The sequence below is a fragment of the Protopterus annectens genome, chromosome 16.part0 (genome assembly GCF_019279795.1).
Source record: "Protopterus annectens isolate FY-2018-M chromosome 16.part0, PAN1.0, whole genome shotgun sequence".
In the NCBI taxonomy this organism is placed as follows: Eukaryota; Metazoa; Chordata; order Ceratodontiformes; family Protopteridae; genus Protopterus; species Protopterus annectens.
Window position 1 is genome coordinate 713,551,644 of NC_056750.1, and position 24,185 is coordinate 713,575,828.

Below are 24,185 nucleotides of genomic sequence, written 5' to 3' on the forward strand. Positions count from 1 at the left end.
AGGTCTGGAAGAGACTGGAAAGGACCAATTCTTAGAAGGCCAATGCCTACTAAATCTGGGAGGCTGTGCTTGCATGAAAACTTTAACAGTTAGCATCGATTTAGCTTTTTCCTTAATCTTTTTAAGGAAGACTTCTGCATTGTTGCCAAACAGGTGGGTCTTGGTTTAAGGGAGCATCCAGTAATTTAGCTTTAACATGATCTGACAAGTTTTGCTCCTTAAGCCAAGCATGCCTTCTAAGTACAGACCCAATAACAGCAGCTCTGCAAGATGCTTCTAAAGAGTCAAAACCACACTGCAAAGTATGTTTACCAACTTGTTCAGCAGAATGCATTAAATCCTGTAGTTCTTTATGTTCAGCACTGTCAGGAATCAACATCATTTTCTATTTAAGCAGTCCCATAATATGCTGCTGATACTTTAACATATGAAACTGGCAGTTTAAGGCCTTAATGGCCAAAGTAGCAGAAGTGTATACCTTCTTACCCCATCTGTCCAAGGCCCTGGAATCTCTATCAGAGGGGGTAGGGTTTTTGGCAGTTGTAGCTTTAATGCCTTTTGGTCCTTGGGAAATGGTCTCTGGGTCCGCAGTAAGATTCTTGAAGAGGAACTTGAGAGAGTCAGGTACTCTGTAATACCGGTCAGGTTTTCTGGGAGCTGGAGGTAACGTGTCTGGGGACAGGCTAGATTCCAAGAAGGCATTGTCTACAATGTCCAGAACAGGAGGGATAGCTAAAGGCCTGTGTTGAGGGAGGAGTAAGAATTCCCTAAGCCTCTCTTTGGAGTCAAGAGTAATCCTGGCTTTCCCAGCAGAAATGCTCCCTAAGAATATGCAAGGTTTCACCAAAAGAAAAATCTTCTGGAGGGAAAGCAGAGGGAATGGAATCCTCTGCATCAGAATCCTCATAGGTGGATAAGGGCAAATCATGGTAATCAGAAGAAACAGAAATTTCAGAATCCTGATCAGAAGAATCAGAAGGAAAATCAGTTCTAGGTCTCTTAGAGAGGGAAGGCTGGCTTCCCCTAATTAAAGTAAAAAGGACTTCAGCCATTCTAAGCATTTGTTTTTTTTGGGATATGGGCCTAACCATGCGGTTTAAACATCAGTTTTCCAGGCGTGGGTCGAGTTTTAGGCCTTGATGAAGAAGAAGGCATTGGTTTGAAATGCAAATCTGTAGGGCTGCATACACCGTCAGAAGCCGGTGCCTGCACAGCGGCTCCAGACCCATCCAAGGTAGAGACATCTGCAGGTTCCACAGTCGAAGAAGCTTCTCGCGGCATACCAGACTCCAAATGGGTCTCAGTAGAGGCCTACGAATCTCAAGTAGCGGGTATCAGGGGCTGCGAAAGCACCTCACTGAGTACCGACGAACTGGCGACTAGCTTAACGGAAGTGTCGGCAGTTTTGGACCTATGCGGTCTGTCTCTGTCTTTATCTTTACGTTTTTTCAGAATATCAGTAGTCTGATGGCTTATCGAAGCCATTTCTGGATAGTTAAACAGAGTACAAAAATAATTTGCTGCAAAAATAAACTGACGAATAGTTCGGGGGTTGAATAAGGCACAAAACCGACAGCGAGGGACATCATGGTCTGGGCCTAAGCAAGAAATCCAGTATGAATGAAAATCTTTATGAGGTATTTGCTTTCCACAGGTAAGACAATTGTTAACTTTTACTGACATCGGTTTAAGAGCAAGAAAAAGGATCCCCAACAGGGTACTTAGCTTTTTTGAAGACTTCGGTTCTGAAACTCGAAAATGAAAATTTCAGGAGTCGGCCAACCGGCACTTGCAACTGCTTCGGGCACCGCGCGGCAGGAAAGACTGATGTAATGGCATCGGCTGCATGTTTTAGACCCCTGACGACATGACGTCATGGAAGAAGAGACAGCATCCGATGCAGGAATCCAAGACTCTTGTATTCAGGCCTGCTGAGGGCTACCTGCAGGCAGATAACCCAAATGTAATGACTGCAAAAGTGAAACACGAAGAACATCCATTCTCATCTCCAGGACACAGCTATGCAGTTTGTTCTCCTGAGACAACCACATTCCTTTGCACTGCCCAGCCTAGAAAATGCACCCCCAACTGGGAGGCAGCCATAGTCAGCATGGCATTTAGAGAGGGAAGGGTGAAGGGATGACCTTGGTTCACTTGTGGAGAATGGAGCCACTAAAGAAGAGAGTCTCTGCAAACTCTCGACAGTTTTATAGGGTGAGTCAGAGAATGCAGATGTAACAACCACTGAAGTGATGACGTCCACTGTAGGATCCACATATGTAAGCACGCTGTAGGCAATAGCATTATCGTAGCAGCTATAGAACCTAACACACTTAGAACTAGTTCCGCTGGAAGTGACGGGATTGCTAGGAGTTGAGAGACATGAAATCTCAGAGTCGACACCCTGTCTGGAGGTAGAAAACTCATTAGTTGTATCCAAACTCACTCCAATAAAGCCTATTAGCTGAACAGGGCTGAGCTGTGATTTTTGTGTGTTTATAGTTATGCCCAGAGTGGGAACTAGTTGTAACAGGTAATCCCTGGCTTGAATGAGCAGATGCTTGGTTGAAGAGGTCTGCAGCCAGTCATCAAAACAAGGAAATGCATGGAATCCCTGCAGTCTGAGATGAGCTGCAACTACAGCCATGCATTTGGTGAACACCCTGGGGCCTGTGGTGAGACCAAATTAAAGCACTTGGAATTGGTAATGACTGGCTCCCAGCCTGAAATGAAGATACTCTCTGGAGAGCCTCTCCTTTCCGATATGGTAGTATGCATACTTCAGGTCTACTGAGCACATCCAGCAGTGCATCTTCAGAAGAGGTAGAATGGATTGGATCATGACCAACTTAAATTTCAAGCTTTTACTGATTTGTTCAGGGATGCTGGATACAAAATTGGCCTTAGGTCCCCCCTTGAGTAGACATCAGATGCCTGCTCAGGAGGGACCTCCTTGATGACACTTTTTTGGAGCAGCTTTGTAATTTCTAGCACTGTTGCCTCCCTCTGATTGTGTGGCACATCTGGGAGGTATGTTTTTGGCTAGGGAAGATTTAAAAAGGGAATGGAGTATCCTCTGGATATGATTCTTTCCACCCATTGATCATTTGTGATGGCTATTTAGGCTTCTGGGTGCACAGATAAGTGCTCCCCGACTGCCTCCAGAGACGGACAGTCGGGCAACTCTTGAGGAGCACTGAAAGGGTCTGCCTGAGAAAGAATCCAGAGACCCTTGATTCTGCGGACCCCCTCGGCCCTTGGGGTGGTGCTTAATAACTGCCCCCCCCTCCCGCCTCTGGGAGAAAGGTCTCCCTAAGAATCCTGAAAAGGACCTAGAGATTTCCTGAACCACAACTTTTTTCCTCCATACTGATTCCTGGAAACTATCTTTGTGGAGTGGAAAAATGGATTCATATGGCAGACAAGGTCTTCCCATCCTTCTCACTGCAGAAGTGTGCATCACAAACTGTGTGGCCAAACAGACACAAACCTTTAAAGGGTGCATTGACAAATGAAACCTTGAAATGCTCTGCACAGTCACAGAGCTGCATCTAGGCATGACGCCTAATGGCAATGCCAGAACAAGGGGACCTAGAAGTTCCTTCAGCCACATGGGCAATCAGCCTCATGGACGAATTATGTTATTGACTGGAGAGTGGCCATTGTAGAGGAAAACGTCTGGTGTTCCTCTTCAAACATGGACTCAGGGACCAAGCTAGAGAATTCCTTCATCATGTCCCTCTGTAGCCTGGTAAAATGGGACAAACATTTTAACACTCGTAAAACAAATGTGGATGAAGTGTAAACCCTCTTGCTGAACCTGCCCAAAGCACTAGACGCCCTGTTAGGGGATGGACAGGAGTTTTCCTGAGCTAGGTCCTTTTTGATGGCTGCCACAACAACAACCATGGCATCTACCAGAATCCCTTTAGTCCAGTGGGATTTGTCCACGGGAGCACTTAGAAACCTTGAAAAACTGTCTAATCAATCTGTCCACTTTGCACTCAGACAAGCTACAGGTAGATCTGAGGACGCAGAAGGTGGTCTTAACACTGGCTTGGGTGAGGCCTCCTTTGGAGGAGGGCTCCTAGCCGAAACATCCAGTTCCAACGAGAAAGCTGGAGCAAGGGGAGCCGAGAGATCACAATTACCGGATCTGACAACCTTGAACCCGAAGGTTTTGGCGCCATTCTCGGAGGCTCCAAGGAGGAGCGCTCAGGGGAAGGCTTCTTGTGTTCCCTGGCCTCCTTAGATTTTCTAATGAGAGTTTGAGCCCCTGAAGTGGAAGGTGATGGAGTGAAAGGATGAAGCAAGCCCTTCAATACCAATTTGGTACGGCGATCCGCAAGGGGATGATGATTGAACCCCTCCACAAATCTCACAGGAGCTCTCTATGTGAGCTGGGCCTAGACAGTAAACACACTCCCTGTGGGCATCAGACAAGTGAAGTACAATTTTTAAACCACTCTAGCCATGATAAACCAGCTAGAGACAAGGGAAAGAGAAAAGACTGAAAAGATGGTTATAGAGAGAAAGAGATCGGTAACTTGGAAGAAACCAAACTCACTAAAACTACTAAACTACACAAAGGGAGACTTTTCTTTTGTTAACATATATAAATATGAAAAGAAAGGCAGTGGGAGGAGAGGAAGAAAGAGCAATCAAACACAGCAGAAGCCTACTTACAGAACTCTTGTAATGGAACGAAACTGGAGCAACACAATCTCAATGCTTTTCCGGTGAGAGGCAAATGAGATCTGACGTATTCTGGGGGAAGGAGGCATTATGGGATGGACAGGAGGAGCTTGAGCACTGGAGCTTGAAATTGGAAAGCGGGCAAATCAGATCCAAGGTCAGATCCTAATCCCACAGGGCAAGAAACAAATGAAAATGACAAATTCAGATCAAGAGATCATGTACACGTATTAGAAATATTTCAGAAACTCTATGAAAGTCTGTATAAAGCAGAGAAATACTGAAATCAAGAAAAGATACACATAGAGATGTTTATGGAAGAATTAAATATGCCAAGGTTAGAGGTAAATAAGGATGAATTGGTAACAGTTACCACAGGAGGAGATGAGAGAAAAATGGTGATGCATAACCAATCCACAGGAAAGTCCACAGGAATAGATGGTATCCCTGTAGAAGTTTGGCAGCTAGGAATGAAAAACTGATAAAGATGTGGAAGGTTTTGTTTAACAGTACTTTAACAGGAGGAGAAGCACCAACATCCTGGAAGAAAGCGAGGTTGCTGTAATACCTAAACAGGGTAAAGACCTATCAGATCCAGCATCATATAGGTCCCATGTCAATACTAAGCCATGATTATAAAGTGTTGATGTCTACAATGGCTAAAAGAATGGAAAAAGTGATGCCAACATTGATAGATATGGATCAGTGTGGTTTTGTGGAGGGGAGGCTAACCTCTGACAATATTAACAGAATACTGATGATCTAGTGGGAGGGAGAAGGCAAGAAAATACCACTAATGCTGGTAGGTCTTGTGTACAGAAAGCATTTGACACAGTAAGTTTGGACTTTATGAGAAGGGCAATGAAATCATTTGCATTCCCTGATAAAATTATAAGTTTGATTAAGAGGCTATATGAGGGATTGGAGGTGAAAATTAAAGAGGGTGGGCTCTTCTCTGATAATTTCTACTTGAGCAGAGGAACCAGGCAGGGGTGTCCTCTTCCCCCTTTGTTATTTGTATTATATTTAGAACTATTGGTAAAGAAAATAAAGGACTCAGAAATTCAAGGATGTAACTGGTATGGTAATCAAGAAAAGCTGACTATTTGCAGATGACATTACTTTACACCTGATAAAACCATAAAAGGACATTTCAGTGTTGTGGAACATTTTGAGACAGTTTCAAATCTATTCGGGATACCAAATTAATGAAAAATAAAGGCAATACCAGTAAATTATGTACCCACACATGAATTGGTTCAGCAATATCCATATTTATTGGTACATGATAAAATGAAATACTTAGGAGTATGGATTAAAACTGATTCCGGTGTGGCAGCTAAGGATATGTGGGAAAAAAATAAAAGATAATATAAAAACTGAGAAATTGGAAGCCCTGTTATATGGATATGGATAGTAAAATAGTAGTAGTTAAATTGTTTTTAGTCCCTTTATTCTTATACACAGGTCAAGCATAGCAATTAGTAAAGAGCTGAAGGACCTTATCTGGGAGGGGAAGATGGCAAGAGTTGTGGATAACATGATTTTTCCAAAAGAACAAGGTGGACTGGGATTACCTGATTTGAAGGAGCATTTCAGAGTTACACAGTTAAGGCCCCTATACACAGCACATGCAGAAACCTATAATTCAAAGTGGAAAATGATGATGAAATGGGGGTAAGATGAAGAAACAAGGATGGACTAGGATTTTAGATGCAGATCTATAAGGAAAATAACAATAATCTTAAAGAATATTATAAACAAAGTAACAGATAGTATTTTAAGAACTAAGCCAAGATGGGAATGGAGGAAGTAGATTCTGCCGCTAGGGATGACTGCAATTAGGGATACAGTCAGTAGGGCAAGAGGGGCTGGAATTTAATGGAGAAAACTGGCAAGGAACTAAGGTATTGGAACAAATAACTAAAGAGGGAAAGGTAACAGAATGGGAAGATGCCAAGAATTTACTTGGGCTACAGGTTAGAGACTGCCTTTCCTATAAAGGACTGATAGAGTACAGTAAAAGAGAAAGAAATATGGGGGTCATAAATGAAAGACCTGCACTGATAGAGTTTTCAGCAGAAACTAGAACAGAAGCTGCTGTTAAAAAGGAATAATTAGTAGAGGATATAAAATATAGCATGTTAACCAAAATAATCAATCAGAGGAGGATAGAAAGGTTTGGGAAGAGAGACTGGATAAGCAATTCACAAACAATGGGGGATATATGTATGTCTCCTAAATCTAGAAGATTTAGAAGTTTTGATTGGAAGTGTTTACATAGGTACTTTTATACCCCAATAGACTTCAGAGCATTTTTCCTCAGGTAGAGAGTAAATGTTGGAAGTGTGATGGGAAAGAAACAGGTAACTGGGAACATATTTTCTGGGAGGGTAAAGAGTTGGTAGACTTTAAAGATTCCCTGCAGACTACGCTATTAGAGATACTGGGTGATCAAAATGGTGTTTCTAGGGAAATTATTTTTCTGAGCTATGACAGAGAATTGGAATTACCTAGACAGAGTAAGGCATTGCTGAGTCTAATTATGGTGTTTGCCAAAAAAGCAACTACTAGAAAACAGAAATCAAAGTCTAAACCAACTGTAGTTAAAGTAGTGAAAATAGTAACAGAAATAAAACAACTGGAACTGGGATCTTTAGAAAAGGGCAGGCACAAATGACATGGTAAAAATGGGAATTGTTGGAACAATACATACAGGAGGAATGATGTTTAGAATGAGATTTAAAAGAAGGCAGGATTTGAATGAGCCATGTAATGTTTTATTGACAATGACCGGGTAGATTATAAGTGATGTACAATGTTTGCAACTAAAATTATGTCAATATGGTTTGTGATGTACAATTGCTTGAAACTAAGTTTATGTCAATATGGTTTCATTTAAATAAATGTATGATTGCATATATCATACATGATAATTTAATAAAAATGTTTTCTTGTTTAAAAAAGTGACAGAATCATATGTTTATAACAAGAAAAATTAAGAGTTAAAAACTTGTCTCTTCATAAGCTCTTTGACTGTTGCTCATTCAATTAGTATTTCTGTAATTAACATACTATGTAATAACTGCCCCATTTTGTGTTTCAGCTATTATCATTATGGTTGCACCACAATTCGTAGTATTTTTCTGTCTTGTAACCAGGACTGTGGCTGGAAAACCCATCCAAGTATATGTGTAAATATACTAACAATATAAATAGTAAAGTAACATATCTCAAAAAAGATATTTTCAATCACAAGTTGTAACCTTTTGCAAGAAAGGGTTTTGAGACAAGCAAACTGACATCCACACTTCTAAAATACTGAGTTGAGTTCTGTTAGAACAGGAAGTGCATGCTATGGTTGGTGCACAATGTACAGCTGATTGAGTGCCTTGCCTCAAAAGTTTGCAAGAAAATTTCAATTTTATAGAAATACAAGGCATTTATTTGCATACTGAATTTAAGGTCAACAAAAGCCAACAGATACTGACAAAATTAAACAATTCCAAAAATTTAGTTTTGAGCAAAATATGGCTGTTCCTTGTGTTTAAAGTAACTAAAACAGAAGATATAAAAAAACAGTGTTATGACAAAACCAGCCTTAAAATACTATGGTACTCTAAATAAAACAGGTTTTTGAACCTGCTGCAAATATGCACCAATAGAAGAAAATTTCCTCATTAAAATTCAAGAAAGAATTCTTCTGTTTCTTTAATTTGAAGCAATCCACTCAATCTAAGGACATTTTATAATCAAATGCCTGAGTATTATGCTCAGAAATGTTCATCACAGTATGTCAAACTGTTCTTGATTTGCAGTCCATTATAGACAAGAAGCAAAAAAGTCCTAAACAGTCAGTAATGAGAAAAGAAACTTGTTGAAATGGTCAGCAGACAATGGTAAATCATATTGGAATTTGATGCAATATATACTGTGCGGGTCTATGTCATATGAGCGAATCACACAAATTGCGAACGCTCATAATATCGAACGTACCGGACCTCAAAGTGCTTTTTCTGAGATCACGGTACAGATATTTGCCCTTTCCTCACTGTAGTGCAATCTCTGAGTTGGAATATATATTTAGTGGGGGGTGTGGGAGGCACAGCCCCCCACAATAGGAAGTTCGAGGTCCGGTACATTCGATGATAAGAACGTTCGCAATTTGTGCGATTCACTCATATGATATAGACCCTAGTGTCCTTCTTCCATTCTACTGCAGAACAAATGCTACTTTAATGACACATACACTTTCTTTCTTACTGTATTGTCAATATGTATTATAGTGTTGCATGCTCCTTGGACGGCCTGTGGCTGTAAACAATCCTCAAAAAAGTCCATTCGACCATTCAAGTAAACTTAAAAATATATGAAACTGTCTTTCCATGTCTCGGAATTAGTTTTCAATTAGCAATTATCACGGCTCGGATAAACCTCATTGGCTAAGATAATGCCACTGCACAAAGCTGCTGTCTTTTCAAGTCTCGTCAAAAATTAACATACTCTCTCTGACACTATCTAATAGCTCATTCTAAAGAAGAAATATTAAGTATTTTCCTTACCTAAGGACTGTTGGTTACTTGCGGTGTTCAATTCAGCATAATTTCCAGTTGTATTCTGTATAAGATGGCCATAAAACATTTTTTCATTACCTGTTCCAGAAATGTAAAATAAATACTTTTACTTGGAAGTATACTGTACACAACAATATGACTTTAAATAATCTTCTCTAAGTTTCAAGTTAGACATAGCATACTAGTGGTCTAGACTTTTACAATTATGTATTCTGAACAAAAAACCTCCGTGCCAATGTTCAGTCTGTTGTCCAATAACTTAAATCTTCAATTCTCACAATATTTCAAGCTGCAGTTACAATGCTCTTGCTGCATGGTACACTAATGAAAGAAGAAATGGAATTTTTGGTTTTGATATGAAATGATCAAAATGACCCGCACAATATTCACACATGATTGTGTTTAATTTTGATGCAAATACAAAACACAGCTTAAAAAGATCCTAACATTCTCAAAAAGAATGTACAGAACAAAAAAGGCTCATGAAATGAACGTGGCTTACTCAAATCTTTTAATTTAAAGGTGCTGTTGAGAGAAATCCAATTTTCTATAAAGCACAGAACTGGGAATAAATCCCTCCCCTTCAGAATGTGCGGAAACATAGAAATTATTTTACTAAAGATTTCAAAGTAATATTATGAAGAATGAAAAACATCAAAAGACTACTCAAAACACTGTTAGGCATGACCAATGACAAAGAGGACTTGCCCTAGACAGTGCTTCCTAAACTGTCTCTAAAGCTCAACATTAACATCTTCATGGTTGACCTGTGCAGGTCAAGACATCACATATAGAAAATAAAAAGGTATTCATAAATCATAGGATAAGGTTGGCAACTCTCAGATGGGGAATGAGTGCCTGATTCATTTATACTTGCTATACTTATGGTAGGAAATTCAGTACTGGCTGTAAAAACTATGAGGTCATCTTCAAACTACTCCACTTGAGAACAGTCATCCCCAGACTGCTACCACATTCACAATGCAAATGGAATCCTTCAGGATTGGCTGGTTGGCAGGCCAGATTAAGTGGACAATTAATCCAAACACAGCAGGATGCAACATTTGGGTAAGCCAGTCAAGAACTAAAACAAGTTACTCACATCTGAAACCATTTAGTAATCATCAAATTAACATACTACAGCCTCGATGAAATGTCCATACTAGATCAATATGCCGCGCAGCAGCCATATTAAAGCAAATCAAAGCCAAGACATCAGCCATACATATGCTACTTGGACTTCATCTGATTTCTCCAACAACCAAACCGTAACAATAGAATTACAAACCTTAACTTAAAGACTGTATCTACCGAAATTCTCTGTGTTTGCGATTTTCTTTACTGTCATACTGTGACAGCACTGGACATGTAACTGAAAAATGCATCTTTTATTCAGGTCTCAGTTTTATCCAAAGTTGCAAAGCAAATGTTGAAAAAATAAAAGTCTCACCAACAGAGTATGTCTGTGCACATTTTTTTTCTACTGCTCAAGTGAGAAGTTACAGTAAAGGGAAACACGAGCAATTTCTGGTCCAGCTAAAAAGCTTACTGCAGGTTACAAATGACATTATTTTGTATCCATTCCTAAAATATTACAGTTTCTATGGAGATTCCTGATGTAGGCAGTTTAACAGAGCCTATATTAAATCAGCGAATGCTGATTTATCGACCCGCAAATAGCGAAACCTGACAATCTCAAAGACAGGGAACAGTGATTTTTTTCCCAGAGAAAAAAAAAATCGCTGTTGCAGAAAGAAAAAAAAATCACCCCCCCCCCCTTAAATATACCAACACCAAGATCGCACCACAGTAAAGGAAATGGATCTCTGTTCTGTGTCTTCAGGATTGTCAGAGTTCGCTATAAAAGGGTTGATAAATCAGCATTTACTATTTTGACCATTCGCTGATTTAATATAGACCTGTTGAACAGACACTTCCTCCTTGTGACTCCCTCACTAGCCATGAGGTCCCATTTTGTCGGAGGCCATATGAGGGGAACGTGTCAGGTCACCTAAAAGCAGGTTCTGTGAACATGAAATGCTCGAAGAGCACTTGCTCAACTAGATTCAGCAGTGGAGAAAGATATGGTGTGTGTAAGTTCAAGGGTTGTTGGGGAGGGAGTGTCCAAGGGATCTTGCCATCCTGCAAAAAAAAACAGAAAAAAATTTCCTCAGATGTTTGTTGAAGGCAGTTTCACTGAACATTTTTCAATATTTTTTTTGCTGACCAAAATTCTCTTCTGTGAATTGCCATGAAGCCCAGAGCAAGAGTCTCCACTCAAACTGCAGTTCAGGACAATGACACTCCCTCTTAAGACTCTAGCAAATCTAGCATAAAGGACAATGGAGCATCCCCCTAGAGACTCTAGTAAACATGGCATGGGTTAGAAAAGCCCTTCCTTTTTCTTGTTTAGCTAATAAAAAACATTATACTACTGTCACTAAAGTAACAACATTTTTAAATACTGTGTATATCCCACAGTACTTTAAAGCACAAGTACTTACAAATATGACATTTACTTACGTTTACATCCCCATACAGCACTTGCAATCTCAAAATACTACACGGCTCCTCTCATCTCAAAACTCTTTTTTTTTTTTTTTACTTAATGGAAGGGTTATGGAACCTAACAGCCTAGCTAACTATTGGGAAGGTTGTATCCATGTTGCTGATAGGTTAGCAAAGAGTGAAATGCCAGGGTGGCATAAAGGCCACAAAAGAAGTATTACTAAACCCATAAGTAATCAATGGAATGACAGTGTAGTACTACTGCAACTATGGGATGAAAACTAATCATGGCTTCAAAAACAAAGCTGGTTCAAACATGAAAAAAAGATTACTCTCTTTAAACTATAGCAAATTGATTACTACAGTTTATACCCCTTCACAGAGCACTACAACACTCGGGATATAGATGCTTTTAAACTGTAGCAAATTGCAACCTACAGTGTAGCAAGCAGTTTCTACAGTTTTGCCCACATACAAAGCTTGAGTCTTAAAAGATGGTATGCATTAAACAATGATGAGCCAACTGCACCTGAGACAGCTGTCCCCCCTCCATCCTATTATCCACAGCTATCTCATAAAGCTGGTGACTACATCTGCCACCCCAACTACTTGCAAAGTAGTCCTTTCTTGCAATTCAATGGTATTAGATGTTAGGAGAGATTTTATGAAGCAATACAAACAGTATTCAGCTGCTTCCAAAACCTATCTAGTTTGCCTGACTCCCTACCTACCTTAAAATTGTGCTCTATAAACATATCTTTATTTTACAGCACCTTATGGCATCTTCAATAATGAATTCTTCCAACATACTATATGTAGAACCAAAAGTTCTGTCAGCTTTGAATTCTTCCTTTTTCAGATTACTCCTGCTACTTCGGGAGTCCAGGTCACATAACTAGCTTCACCATTCTGTTCAAATGCAGTACTAACTTGCTGGTGTACTCATTATTATATCCTACTCCATTTATGTTAATTTTTACTCCGTGTTTTTTCTCTTCCCATTAAGAATTCTTATAGCTATCATTTTGCATGGAATCACCCCAATGTTTGGCTCATTAAGACAGACTCACTGCATCTAATAAACCATCATAGAAGTAAAGCTGAAAGTAGGACAGGTTGACTTTAACCATTAAAGAAAAGAAAAGCAATTCTGGCGTGGCGAACTAGGCCCTCAACCAACTTCCCACCTCTCTAAATAAGTTAACTCTGGGATCTCTAAACCTTGAGAAGTACAAAACTTTCTTATCCCCTAAAACTATGATATCTCCAATTAGCAATGCCACAATATATTATTAAATCAGTACAACTAATATCAGCAAACTATTCACATTTTGAACAAAGTGCACACATAAACCCAGTTTATCTTCACAGACGTTTGGGACACCTGAGTGAGTCTTACATGAAAGCAAGTGCAATGTGCTGCTGAGACAGCAACAAGACTCTGAAGTCAAGTATAAGCGAGGCTAAAAAAAAGTTATGTGTTATTTATTTTACATTTGTTGACCGGGATAGTCTGACTGGACATATGTCCATTTTCACTGGAAGCATGGGGAGAAAAGCTCCAAGATAATAATACACATTGAACATTTAGTAAATGCTAGTTTCAAGCAGATTACAGTCATAAGCAATACCATCATTTAGCACATATAGTACTAACCTATTATAAAACACTTTATAAAATACAACATTATTTTCAAAGTTATATATACATAACATTGCACTCAAGTTTAAGACGCACTGAGCAGCAGTTATACAATTGACTCTTCCAGAAATGGTGTGGTAGAAAAACATTAGTAGTTGAAGGTAAGGCACCTAAGCAATAGAGAGGTCACTAGTCGGGGTTAGTGCAAAGACATAACCAATGAGTTTTGAAGTATTTCTTGAGTTTGTTTTTGAATCATGTTACTGAGGATTCTAGGGTCAAGTCAGTTGGGAGTCTGTTCCATGTTTTTCCAATAGAGATGGCAAACAGAGTCCCCAGCTGAGTAGTTGGATTTATATGTTTGAAATAGGGGTCTAATGGATGATTGCAGTGGCCGGGTGCTGGTGTAGGGGCTGATAATATTTTTTAGTGCAGGTGTATTTTCTGGTTGGTAAAGGACTTTATGTGCCACTATTAGCTGGTTGAACTGCAGTAAGCTAGGCAGTTCAAGCAATCCTAGGCGATTTAGGTTGTGACAGTGGTGTGTCCGGTAAGCTGTGCCAGTAGCAAATCTGGCAATGGGGTTATAAGCAGGATGACAGTTTATTAAGATCTGTTTTAAGTTGGAGTATAGAGGTGAGGCGTAGAGAAGAGTTAACAGTAGATGGGAACGGGCAATTGCAATTCTAGCAAGTGGGGTAAGGAAAGGTTTGATTCTGTACAGAGAGACAAGATTTTTATTAATGGGTTTGATTGATATGTGCATCAAACTTCAGGTTATCAACTATAACACCCAGTCATTTAGTTTGGGCTTCTGGGGAGATGATAGTGCCATTGTTAGCAGTTATGCTGAAGGATGGCAGGGGAGTCCTGTCCTGCATTTGGGGGAGAAGAGGAGCAGCTTAGCTTTGCTGGAGTTTAATATTAGATGTAGATTGGAGAGCCATTTTTCCACTGTATTGAAGGTATTTTAGGTTAATAAAGTAGCTGGTGAGGTGCCCATCCGCATACTGAATGCAGGTAGCATCTGGGCTGACTGAATGAAGATCATTGATAAAGATGGAGAAAAGAAGGTATCTTAGTATCGAGCCCTGGGGGACACCTAATGTGATGGGTAAGCAAGATGATAGCTTGTCCTGACACAGGACTGCCTGTTGCCTGCCCTGCAGGTAGGATTGAAACCACTGGAGTGCATGGTTGTTTAAGGAGAAGGCCTTCAAGGTATTTATAAGCATTTTGTGGTCAACCATGTCAAAAGCATTGGATAGATCTAGAAAGAGTACACTGTTGAGGATAGTTTGTTATTATTGTGGCTGTGGTTAATGACGTTGGAGAAAGACAGGAGGGGCAGAAGTAGTACTGTGGTGTGGCTTAAAGCCATGCTGAAAGTTGGACAACAGCTTGTTCTGTGTGAGGTAGTGCATGAGCTGTATGTGTACACACTTCTCCATAATTTTAGCTAGAGGGGATACAGTAGCTTCTGATATAGCTCTGTTGATTGAGATGGGGTATGCTATGGTGTCAGCAGCCTTTTGCAGATAGTCTGCTGGGAGGAGGTTGGCAGCCAGGGTGGTGGGTCTTAGTTTCTTAAGTAGGGCATGAATAAGTTGAGTAGGAACAGGTTGGAAGGTAAAGTGTGTTTGAGTACTGGGTGTGGCTGCATTAGAATTAAAGCCATTGGGAGAGAGTTGGCTGGCTAGGGACTGGAGAGTCTCTGTGAAGAAGCTGTTGAAGTTATTAGCAAAGTCTACTGGGGATTTTTGTTGGGAAGCTGAGGGGGGTGGAGTGGCAGTTTGGCCTGGGTGTCTTATCATAACGTTCCATCTGTGTTGTTCATCTTCTTTCATTCATCACTGATGGGTTCGGTTCAGAGCCCTCAGAACCGATTCGGCCTTTTTACCAAGCTCGCGCCAGCCAAAAAAACTCTCAAGCTAAGTCTCTACCCAGAAAACCCTTCTCCCTGTTACCTCAGATCGAGTTTGCTAGAGAAAAGAAAGTAAAGCCGAGGTCACTTCTGCGCAACTACCCTAGGGCACCACTTAGACCCAAAGCATTCCCCAGAAGCCTTTGAAGGGGGTAGGAGGATGGGGAGTAATGAATGAAAGAATATAAACAACACAGATGGAACATTATGGTTAGACATAACTTCTTTATCCAATGTTGTTTATATTCTTTCCATTCATCACTGATGGGACAGAATCCCAAGATACTTTGAGGTCCATGGGCAGCCCTTATGGAAGAACATTCCTGAGTACCATCGAGCTGAAGGCAGCTCTCCCTCTGGAGACTAAGTCCAATTTGTAATGATTGACAAAGGTATGAGGCTTAGCCTAAGTAGTTGCTGCACAGATGTCATCCATGGAAGCCCTGGAATGGAAAGCTACAGATGCTGCCACAGATCCAGTGGAGTGAGCTTTAACTTTTGGCATAGGTTCATTACTGAGGGAATAGATGAAATGTATGCAATCCCTTAGCCATTTTGATAAGGTAACCTTGGAAACAGACTCTCCCATTCTGGGCCCAGAACAGGAGATGAAAAGCTGTTCAGATTTTTGGACAGGTTTGGTCCTGTCTAGATAAAATCTCAACTGTCTGTGTATGTCTAAAGAGTGAAGGCAGTACTCTCCTCTACTGGCAAAATTTGTTAAGAACACTGGTAGGTCAATGGTCTGGTTTATGGAGAATTCAGAAACAACTTTGGGGAGAAAGGATGGATTTGTCCGAAGTGATACTCTGTCTTTATGAAAGACCAGATATGGCCTCTTGATACACAATGCCTGCAGCTCACAGACTCTTCTGGAAGATGTGATGGCTACCAAGAACAAGGATTTCCAAGACAAAAACTTTAGGTCACACTTTGCAGCAGATTTGAAAGGTTTCCGAGTCAAAGACTGAAGGACTAGAGTGAGGTTCCATGGTTCCACGGGTGGTCTGACAGAAGGCTTGATATAAGAAGTCCCCTTGAGGAAAGCCTTGCAAATGCATAGAGAGATAAGAAGGGTGCCATCTATACCATTGTGGAAATTGGAAATTGCTGCTAGATGAACTCATACGGTAGAGGCAGAGGCTCCATTATCAGAAAACCCAGCCAATTACTGAAACACTGCATTAACTGGAGCCAAATACAGGTCTAGCATGTTATCTTTGGACCAAATGGAGAATCTTTTCCATTTATCCTGGTATATTCTTCTGGTGGATGGTTTATGAGAGGTCAGAATGACGTCTTAATCAGGCGAAGAGAGATTAGCTTGCCTGGCTACTAGTGTAAGTGAAGAAACCAAGCTATCAGCTTGAGACTGGACAGATTTGGGTGACTCAGCCCTTGGGGGAAGAGTAATCAGATCTGGCAGAGGGTCCAGAATCCACAGCGGGTGTACTAAGTGAGGCCGAAGGAAAGGGAACCAAACTTCTCAAAGCCAGAAAGGGGCTATGAGGATCACCTTGCATCTCAACCGAAGAGCTTTCTTTAGAAATAGTGGGATTAGAGAGATGGGAGGATAAGCGAAAGAAGTCCTGTGGGCCAATCGTGGATCAGACCGTCCCTTGGTGACTCCCCTTTCCAGGGGTAGTAGGAAGAAATAGCTGCTGAACTTGGTGTTTGACGGGGAGGCAAAAAGATCGCAGCAGGGCTGGCCCCAGTAACTGAAAATTGCTGATGCCACCTTGGGGTTGAGGGACCACTCGTGAGGCATGAGGATGCATCTGCTCAGCTTGTCTGCAATCACGTTGGAGCTCCCAGGGATATACGTTGCTGTTAGAAAGCGAATGGAAGCTATCGCCAACTGCCAAATTCTCATGGCTTCTCGACATAGGGGATAGGTCTTGGTTCCTCCTTGCTTGCTGATATACCAGACCACTGACACATTGTCTGATTGAATTGCAATTGTCCCGGAAGGGAGTGCCAAATGGAAGGCCTGCAACCCCTAACAGTACAGCTCTCCGTTCCAGAACACTGATATGCAGGTGGGCCTCTAAGGTGGACCATGTGCCTTGGACAGTCTTTCGCTGGAAATGGCCCCCCAAACCCAATCAGGGAAACATCTGTGGTCACAAATGGCTGTGGGCTGAGGAGAATGAAATGGAAAACTCCAAAGTTCTACATCTGGCCTCAACCACCAAAGCAGGTCCTGTTTGTAAGAGTTAGTTATTCGACTATGGTAACTGAGGGGTGATAGTTTGGGAACCATTGACACAGAAGGAGCCATTGCAGAATGTGCATGTGTAACTTTGCTAGAGAGGCACTATTGGATTGACGCTGCCATAGAACCTAGGGCCTGAAGAACTTCCCTTGCAGAAATTGTTTGTGAGAGTATCACCCGGAGTTGAAGCCTCAATCAATGTAGTCTGTGAACTGGGAGTGATACCAGACAGGACTGAGTACTGAACACTGCTCCAATGAACTCTTTGTTGTGTAGGGACAAGGTTTGATTTCTCCCAATATATTGTTATATCCAACAATGTTGCCAGAGAGAGATTATAATGTAGTGCTGCTACCAGAAGATGCTCAGTGGGGGTGGTAAGGAGCCAGTCATCCAGATACGGAAACACCCGGAATCCTTTTAGTCTCAAGTGAGCTGTTACCACTGCCATGCATTTCGTAAACACTCTGGGAGCTGTAGAGAGACCGAACGGCAGGTCACAGAATTGATAATGACTGGTTCATAGCCAGAAGCGAAGCAGACTCCTGGAGCGTTTGTCCATCTTGATATGGTAATACGCATCCCAAAGATCTACAAAGCACATCCAATCAGCTTCTCCTAAAAAGGGGAGAATGGACTGAACCGTGACCATCTGTAATTTGGTTTGGGTAACAGACTTGTTTAAGCTGCTGAGATCCAAAATGGGTCTTCAGTCTCCTGTCTTTTTTGGCACCAAAAAGAATCTTGATTAAAATCTGGATCCGTACTGGTCTGGTGGGGCTGGTTGGATGAGTCTCTTTTGAGACAGCTATATAATCTCTGAAGCTGCTTCTTCCCTTTGACTGGGTGGAATATCAGGAAGTTTTCTTGGGAATTTTAGCTGACAAGAAAGGGGAATGGTGTAACCTCTGGTGATAATGCTCTGCACCCATCGATCGGTGGTGATGGATTGCCAGGCAGCTTGGTGCAGACAGAAACTACCCCAATTGCTTCCAGAGTTAAGCAATCGAGTTGCTCTTCAGGAGTGCTGTTACGGCCATCCAGAGAAGGAATCCCTGGAGCCCTGATTATGAGGACCCCCTCTGCCTGTATAGGGGCATCTTCTGGAATTTTTACACCCTCTGCCTCTGTATCATCACCATGTGCGACATGGAAGGGACCGTGAGATTTCTTGTGCCACATCTTTCCACTCCTCCGATTCCTGGAGAAGGTACATTGAGGGTTGGAAAACCGCAGGCCTATGGCAGACAGGGTCTTTCCATCTTCCTCGCACCTAGATAGTGTGTCCTTCACATTGGAGCCAAAAAGGGACGAAGCCTTGATGGGAGCATTCAGAAAGGAAGACTTGAAGGGGTCCGCGAGGTCACAAATGCACATTCAGGCATGACGCCTCAATGTCCGAACCTGCTGCTCTAGCTGCCCCTTCCATTGCATGTGACAGCAACCTCATGGACGAGTTGGATATTGATTCCAGGGTTGCAAACTGCAAGGCCACTTTGTCCTTGACCTTGTCAGACAACTGTCCTATGAGCGTCCCAGAGAGTTCAGAGATCAAGCCCCTCTGGAGCCTTGTAAAATGTGCCAAATAATTGAGAGACCGTATGGAAAAGGTCCCTGATGCAAAAACACACTTCCCAAGTCCGTCCACCACCCAGGACTCCCTGTTGGGGGGTGGACAGTGGGACTTTCCTCAGCCAAGTCCTTTTTCATGGCTACCGCCACGACCATAGCATCAACTGGTAACCCCTTTGGACAAATGCGGGTTCTCCTCGGGAGGGGAAAGAATTCTGTCTGGTCTCCGAGGGATTGGCTCAATAGAATCAGGGTCCTTCCAAGTACGCTGGACGACCAGCTGGACAAGCTCATCAGCAGGCAGGGTCACCCAAGAGGTAGAAGGTCAGGCGCAAAAAGCCTGCAAGAGCACGGACTCCTCAGACAAAGGGCTGGAGGGCTTCCAGTCACCTCTCTGCTTTAACATCTACAGCACGTCTGCGAAGGAGACATCATCAGGAGGTGACTGTGGGGACCCACCATCATCATAATCCGCGTCTTCCGTTAAGGTCTCCTCCAGTGTGTCCACGTACTTCCTCTTGCACGTCTTCTTACGAGGGAGCTCCTCAATGGGGGGGGGTCTCTGAGGAAGACTCGGAAGAGTGGGTACCCTGAACAGGGATGTCCTGCAGCTTCTCTGCCCAATGTCCAGGGGGGGTTTTGTCTGTGGCAGCTATAGCTCAAGGGGTGAAAACTGGTGTTCTGACATCAAAGGAGAGCTACCAGAAGCAAGAGCCCTCTCCATCACGAGGAAGGCAGGCCCGCCTGAAGAGGGATGGGATCTGGAACTGAGAAAGACAACCTCGGGACCGGGGTCACACCCCGCTCAGATGGACCTGACCCCATGGATGAAGCCTCAAGCAGGATCGGCGTGGATGCGGCCATCAGCGCTGAGGGAGGAACCAAGGAGAGAGTCGGCACCATCACCCGGGCTGACGTTCTCATCCCCCAAATCACCAGATTGAGGAAGGATAGGTTTAGCAGAAACTGAAGATCAAAGGGACAAACTCAGAGCTGGAGTGAGATGCACCGTAGGTACCGAGGAGGTGGTTTCCAAGAAGGAAGTCGGAGCAGAAGGCTTCGGAACAGAGATGGTCGGAGGAGTGTAAGATGGGAGTCCGTGGATAAGGCAACCCAAGTCCTGTAGGTGGATGGGTCTTGGAAAGTGAGGAAATCCCCCTGGCTACCAGCAGTTGTTCTACAAGATGCACCACGTTGTGTTCCGAAAGGCTCCTGGTGGATCTAGTGGATACTCCAGCTTGAGAGTAAGGACGATTGAGAAATGGGCTATACGCTTGGCCCAGAAATGGGTCTACAGAGAGGGAGTATCGGGTCCGTGGTGCAAGGTCTGCCAGCACCGAAGTCTCTACTTTTGAGACCGGTAGCAAAGGGGTCAGATCCAGTGAGGTTGATACAACGCTCGGTGCCAAAGTGACACTAGGAGCCGAAATGGTCAGTTCCAAAATGGAAACTGATGGCATAGTCGAAGGTGTGCCCTGAGCCGAAGTAGTTACAGGTGCTGAAGTCGAAATAGGTGTAGTAAGCTCTATGATCGGTGCCAGAGGCAGGATCACTGCCAAAACAGGCGCCGGTATTGAAGATTTTGAGACGGTCAGAGCCGAGGAAAGCGGAGCCTAAGAAGCAGATTTATGCTCCGATGATAACTTAGGGACCTTAGAATTCACAGGCATGCTCTGATCAGCCGATGGTGAAGAAGGAAGAGAATGGGATGTCTTTTTGTCCTTAGAATGCGGGGTTGAGAACTCCAACACAGAAATGGCCTCTGAGAAGGGAGACTTGAGTAACCCCTTCAGAATGAGTTTATTTTTGTGCTCATTAAGAATGCATTGGCTGAAACTCTGACGAATATCACATGGAGGCTGCACTGAAAGGAAGGCCAATCACAAACAGTAGACACCCTCCTCATGAGAATTGCTGTTAGGTAACTTGCCTTTACAAGTAGTACAATGCTTAAAGCCTGAAGTACCCTTCTTATCCGACATCTTGGTAGAAAAAAAACACAGCCAACTGTATAATCCAACTACAATGAAGTCAACTCCGTTCAAAAAAAAATCACAAAATACCAGCAATATAGCAATACACGATTACCAAAAGGTGAGTAAAAACTCCCCAACAGACCAAAAAAAAAAAAAATCACTTACACACAACTGCTACTTCTATCTATGAAGAGAAGAAAGGGAAACACTTGAATAAAGATAAAAGCTAACAGATTAAACAGGAGAAAATACCAACTACGGTACTGAAGAAATACCACAAGGGTAAGGGAAAAGGCAGTACCAACAATGGTGCCTGAAGTTTATCAACGGTAACAATGGGTAGAGTGGAAAGAATAAGGTTAGACAGAAGAAACTACACTAGCAATACTAATGGTTTAGTAAAATATGAAGATATCCAAAAAAATTTACACAAATATCAAAAAAAGATCTCACTTAGCTGAGAGCTCGGCTGAAACGCGGCTTTACGGCTACGTGGCAAACAAGATCTAAGCTAACAGGGAGAAGGGCATTCTGGGCAGTGACTTAGGTCAAAAGTTTTTCTGGCTGGCGCGAGCTTGGTAAAAAGGCTGACTCGGTTCAGAGGGCTCAGAATCGAACCCATCAGTGATGAATCGAAAGAAGATTAACAACATCAGCTGTAATGTTGCTGCTTCTGTGGTTTAGCTATATGAAATGGTGGCTGTCTGAACTGGAGTCAAGAATACAGCAGAATGTTGAAATTCAAATGAAGTCCAAGTAATTTCTGCACCTGTGAAGGTATATGTTATAAATGACAAGTACAACAAGGAGATGAAATTATAACTAGCATTTTTAAACATCTTTACTAAATCCCTACATTTTTATCAGTGCCATCTATACACATACCTTAATAGAAAACAAGCCATAGTTTGTCTTTTCGGCTTTTCCCGGTTAGGGGTTGCCACAGCGGAACTCCGGTGCGCTAATGATTGGCAGTTGTTTTTTTTATGGTGTCGAGTTGCCAGCCCGACAACCAACCTTCAACAAAGGCACGCCCATTCAAAGCATGTCTTTCGAATGCCCACTCAACCATGGGGAGGACATGCAGACTCCACACAGAAGGCACTCCCAACCCAAGCCGAGAATCGAACGGGAGAACCTCTTGCTGTGAGGCAACAACGCTACCGCTGCACCACCGTGGAAGTAAAAAACAAGCCATAGTAACATTTTCCATTATTTTCATGCAGTATACATATATGTTTTAACAATTTTCATTAACTCCAGTATTGCATAAATTCTTGACTCTACAGTACCTTCATTCCTCCTCATGATTATTCTCCATTTATTGTTCCCAAAAAAAAAAATATTTATTTCAATATAATTTGCTCCTTCCTTTTTTAAAAATCCTACTTCTAGTTCTTCTGTTTCCTTTACAATATTCAATACTTCAACTACAGTTTGTTTAGATTTACATTTCCATTTTCTAGTAACTGCGTTTTTGCTAGCCAACATTAAACTTAGTAAAGCCTTATGCCTGGTAAGCGCAGATCCTATATCCAAGCTCGAAATAATAATTTCATTAGTTACAACCATTTGCTCCTCCAACATTTCTTGAAGTACTCCAAGGAATTTTTTAAAGCCTGCCAACTCATTACATTCCCAAATGGAAACACTTTCCCAGTTACGTCTCTCTTTGCTGTCACACCTCCAACATTTACTATATACTGGTGGAAAATGTCTCTGAAGTTTGCCTGAGGTATGAAAATACTGACACAAACACTTCCATGCAAAAATCTTAACCCTTCTGGACTTTGTTACATACTTGGGAGCCATACAGATGTCCTCTCATTTTTCCTTTGTAAAATGCCTTTCCATTTTCTTACCCCAATCAATTCTAACCTATGTTTTTCTACAGTTATAACGCAATTATTTTATATGCCCTACTAATTAACCCTTTTTTAAAGCAGTTTCTATAGACACAGCTAAAAATGTACTAGAGCTGGTCTTTCACTTAACATTCCATTAAACACAGAGAAACCTACCTGGGTGTACAAAGCCATTTATTTATATAGAAGAAAATATAAATTCAAAGGCTACTAATGTAGGAGGCAAATAGGTTGTGTGTCACTGACTGAAGACAGAAAAAAAAACATAATAAAAAAGGGTTAGGTAATGAAAACAGAATTCATACCAAGACACAAAGGTAACACCCTGATGGTGTGTTGACTGGAAATGTGAAAACAAAAGTATTTCACAAGCATGTCACATAATTAGTGTACTGGAATGCAAATTCTGAATTATATGTATTCATAACCTTTCCAAAAGTAAAATCCTGCAATATGAGATCCAAGATAGGCCAGACATTTCCAAGACTTCTTGAGGATAGGAAAAATGGGGAGTAAGAGCTCCATGTCTTGGTCATCTGTTTTAGCAAAACCACTTAGATTACAGAAAAGTATGGAGGAGGGGAGACAAATTCCAAGGTATGTCCTCGCTTTAAGAGTTACATGACTCCCCTGTCCAAGATGACAGCACTGGAAGCTTGGACATATTTGCTAAAACATTCCTAGCCTTCACCTATGGTGTATGAAATTTCCAGGAAAGACATCAAACTGACTGGAACCAGGAGTTAGGCTGGGGTTGAGATATTTTTGTTTGTGAGAGCAGTACACAGTTGATTATAGAATAGTATGAGAATGAGACATTCCATGTGCTCTGAAGGATGGCTCCCTTTCCTATGCCCCAATTTGTGTGAGATGGCATTGGCTGCTTCCATCCTGTACAAATGAAGACAGCTTTGCTTATGACCTCTCATTAACTACAGACAGGACATTCTTATTTTGCCTGCCAAACAAGTTAGTAATGAAATATGCTGCATGTGAGGCAATGCTGAATTTCCGATAATTGACGGAGTAGAAAAAAAAATGAATCTCTCTGATGCAACATCAATATTCAGCAACTGCAGGCTATCAGACATGTTAAACAGGGACTTGAACAATGCATGTGGATTTACACACAGTCAACAAATTAGGGAGAAGTTTGGCCTTTTGCTGTGTGAGATCACTGAACCACCTTCCTGTTGTTTTTTTGAAACTGGTTC

At 41.9% G+C, this 24,185-nt stretch overlaps 1 protein-coding gene and 1 pseudogene across 2 annotated transcripts in view; both read right to left on the reverse strand.

The window, feature by feature from the left end:
* Positions 1–24,185, reverse strand: part of LOC122790475 (zinc finger protein 521-like) — a 3,214,752-nt gene that overhangs the window by 736,024 nt on the left and 2,454,543 nt on the right. For both annotated transcript variants that reach the window (XM_044058016.1, XM_044058015.1), the window contains exon 30: positions 9,258–9,347. In XM_044058016.1, the coding sequence (XP_043913951.1) occupies positions 9,258–9,347 (90 nt within the window). The remainder of the gene's footprint in view (positions 1–9,257; positions 9,348–24,185) is intronic.
* Positions 9,044–9,163, reverse strand: LOC122791147 (annotated as a pseudogene).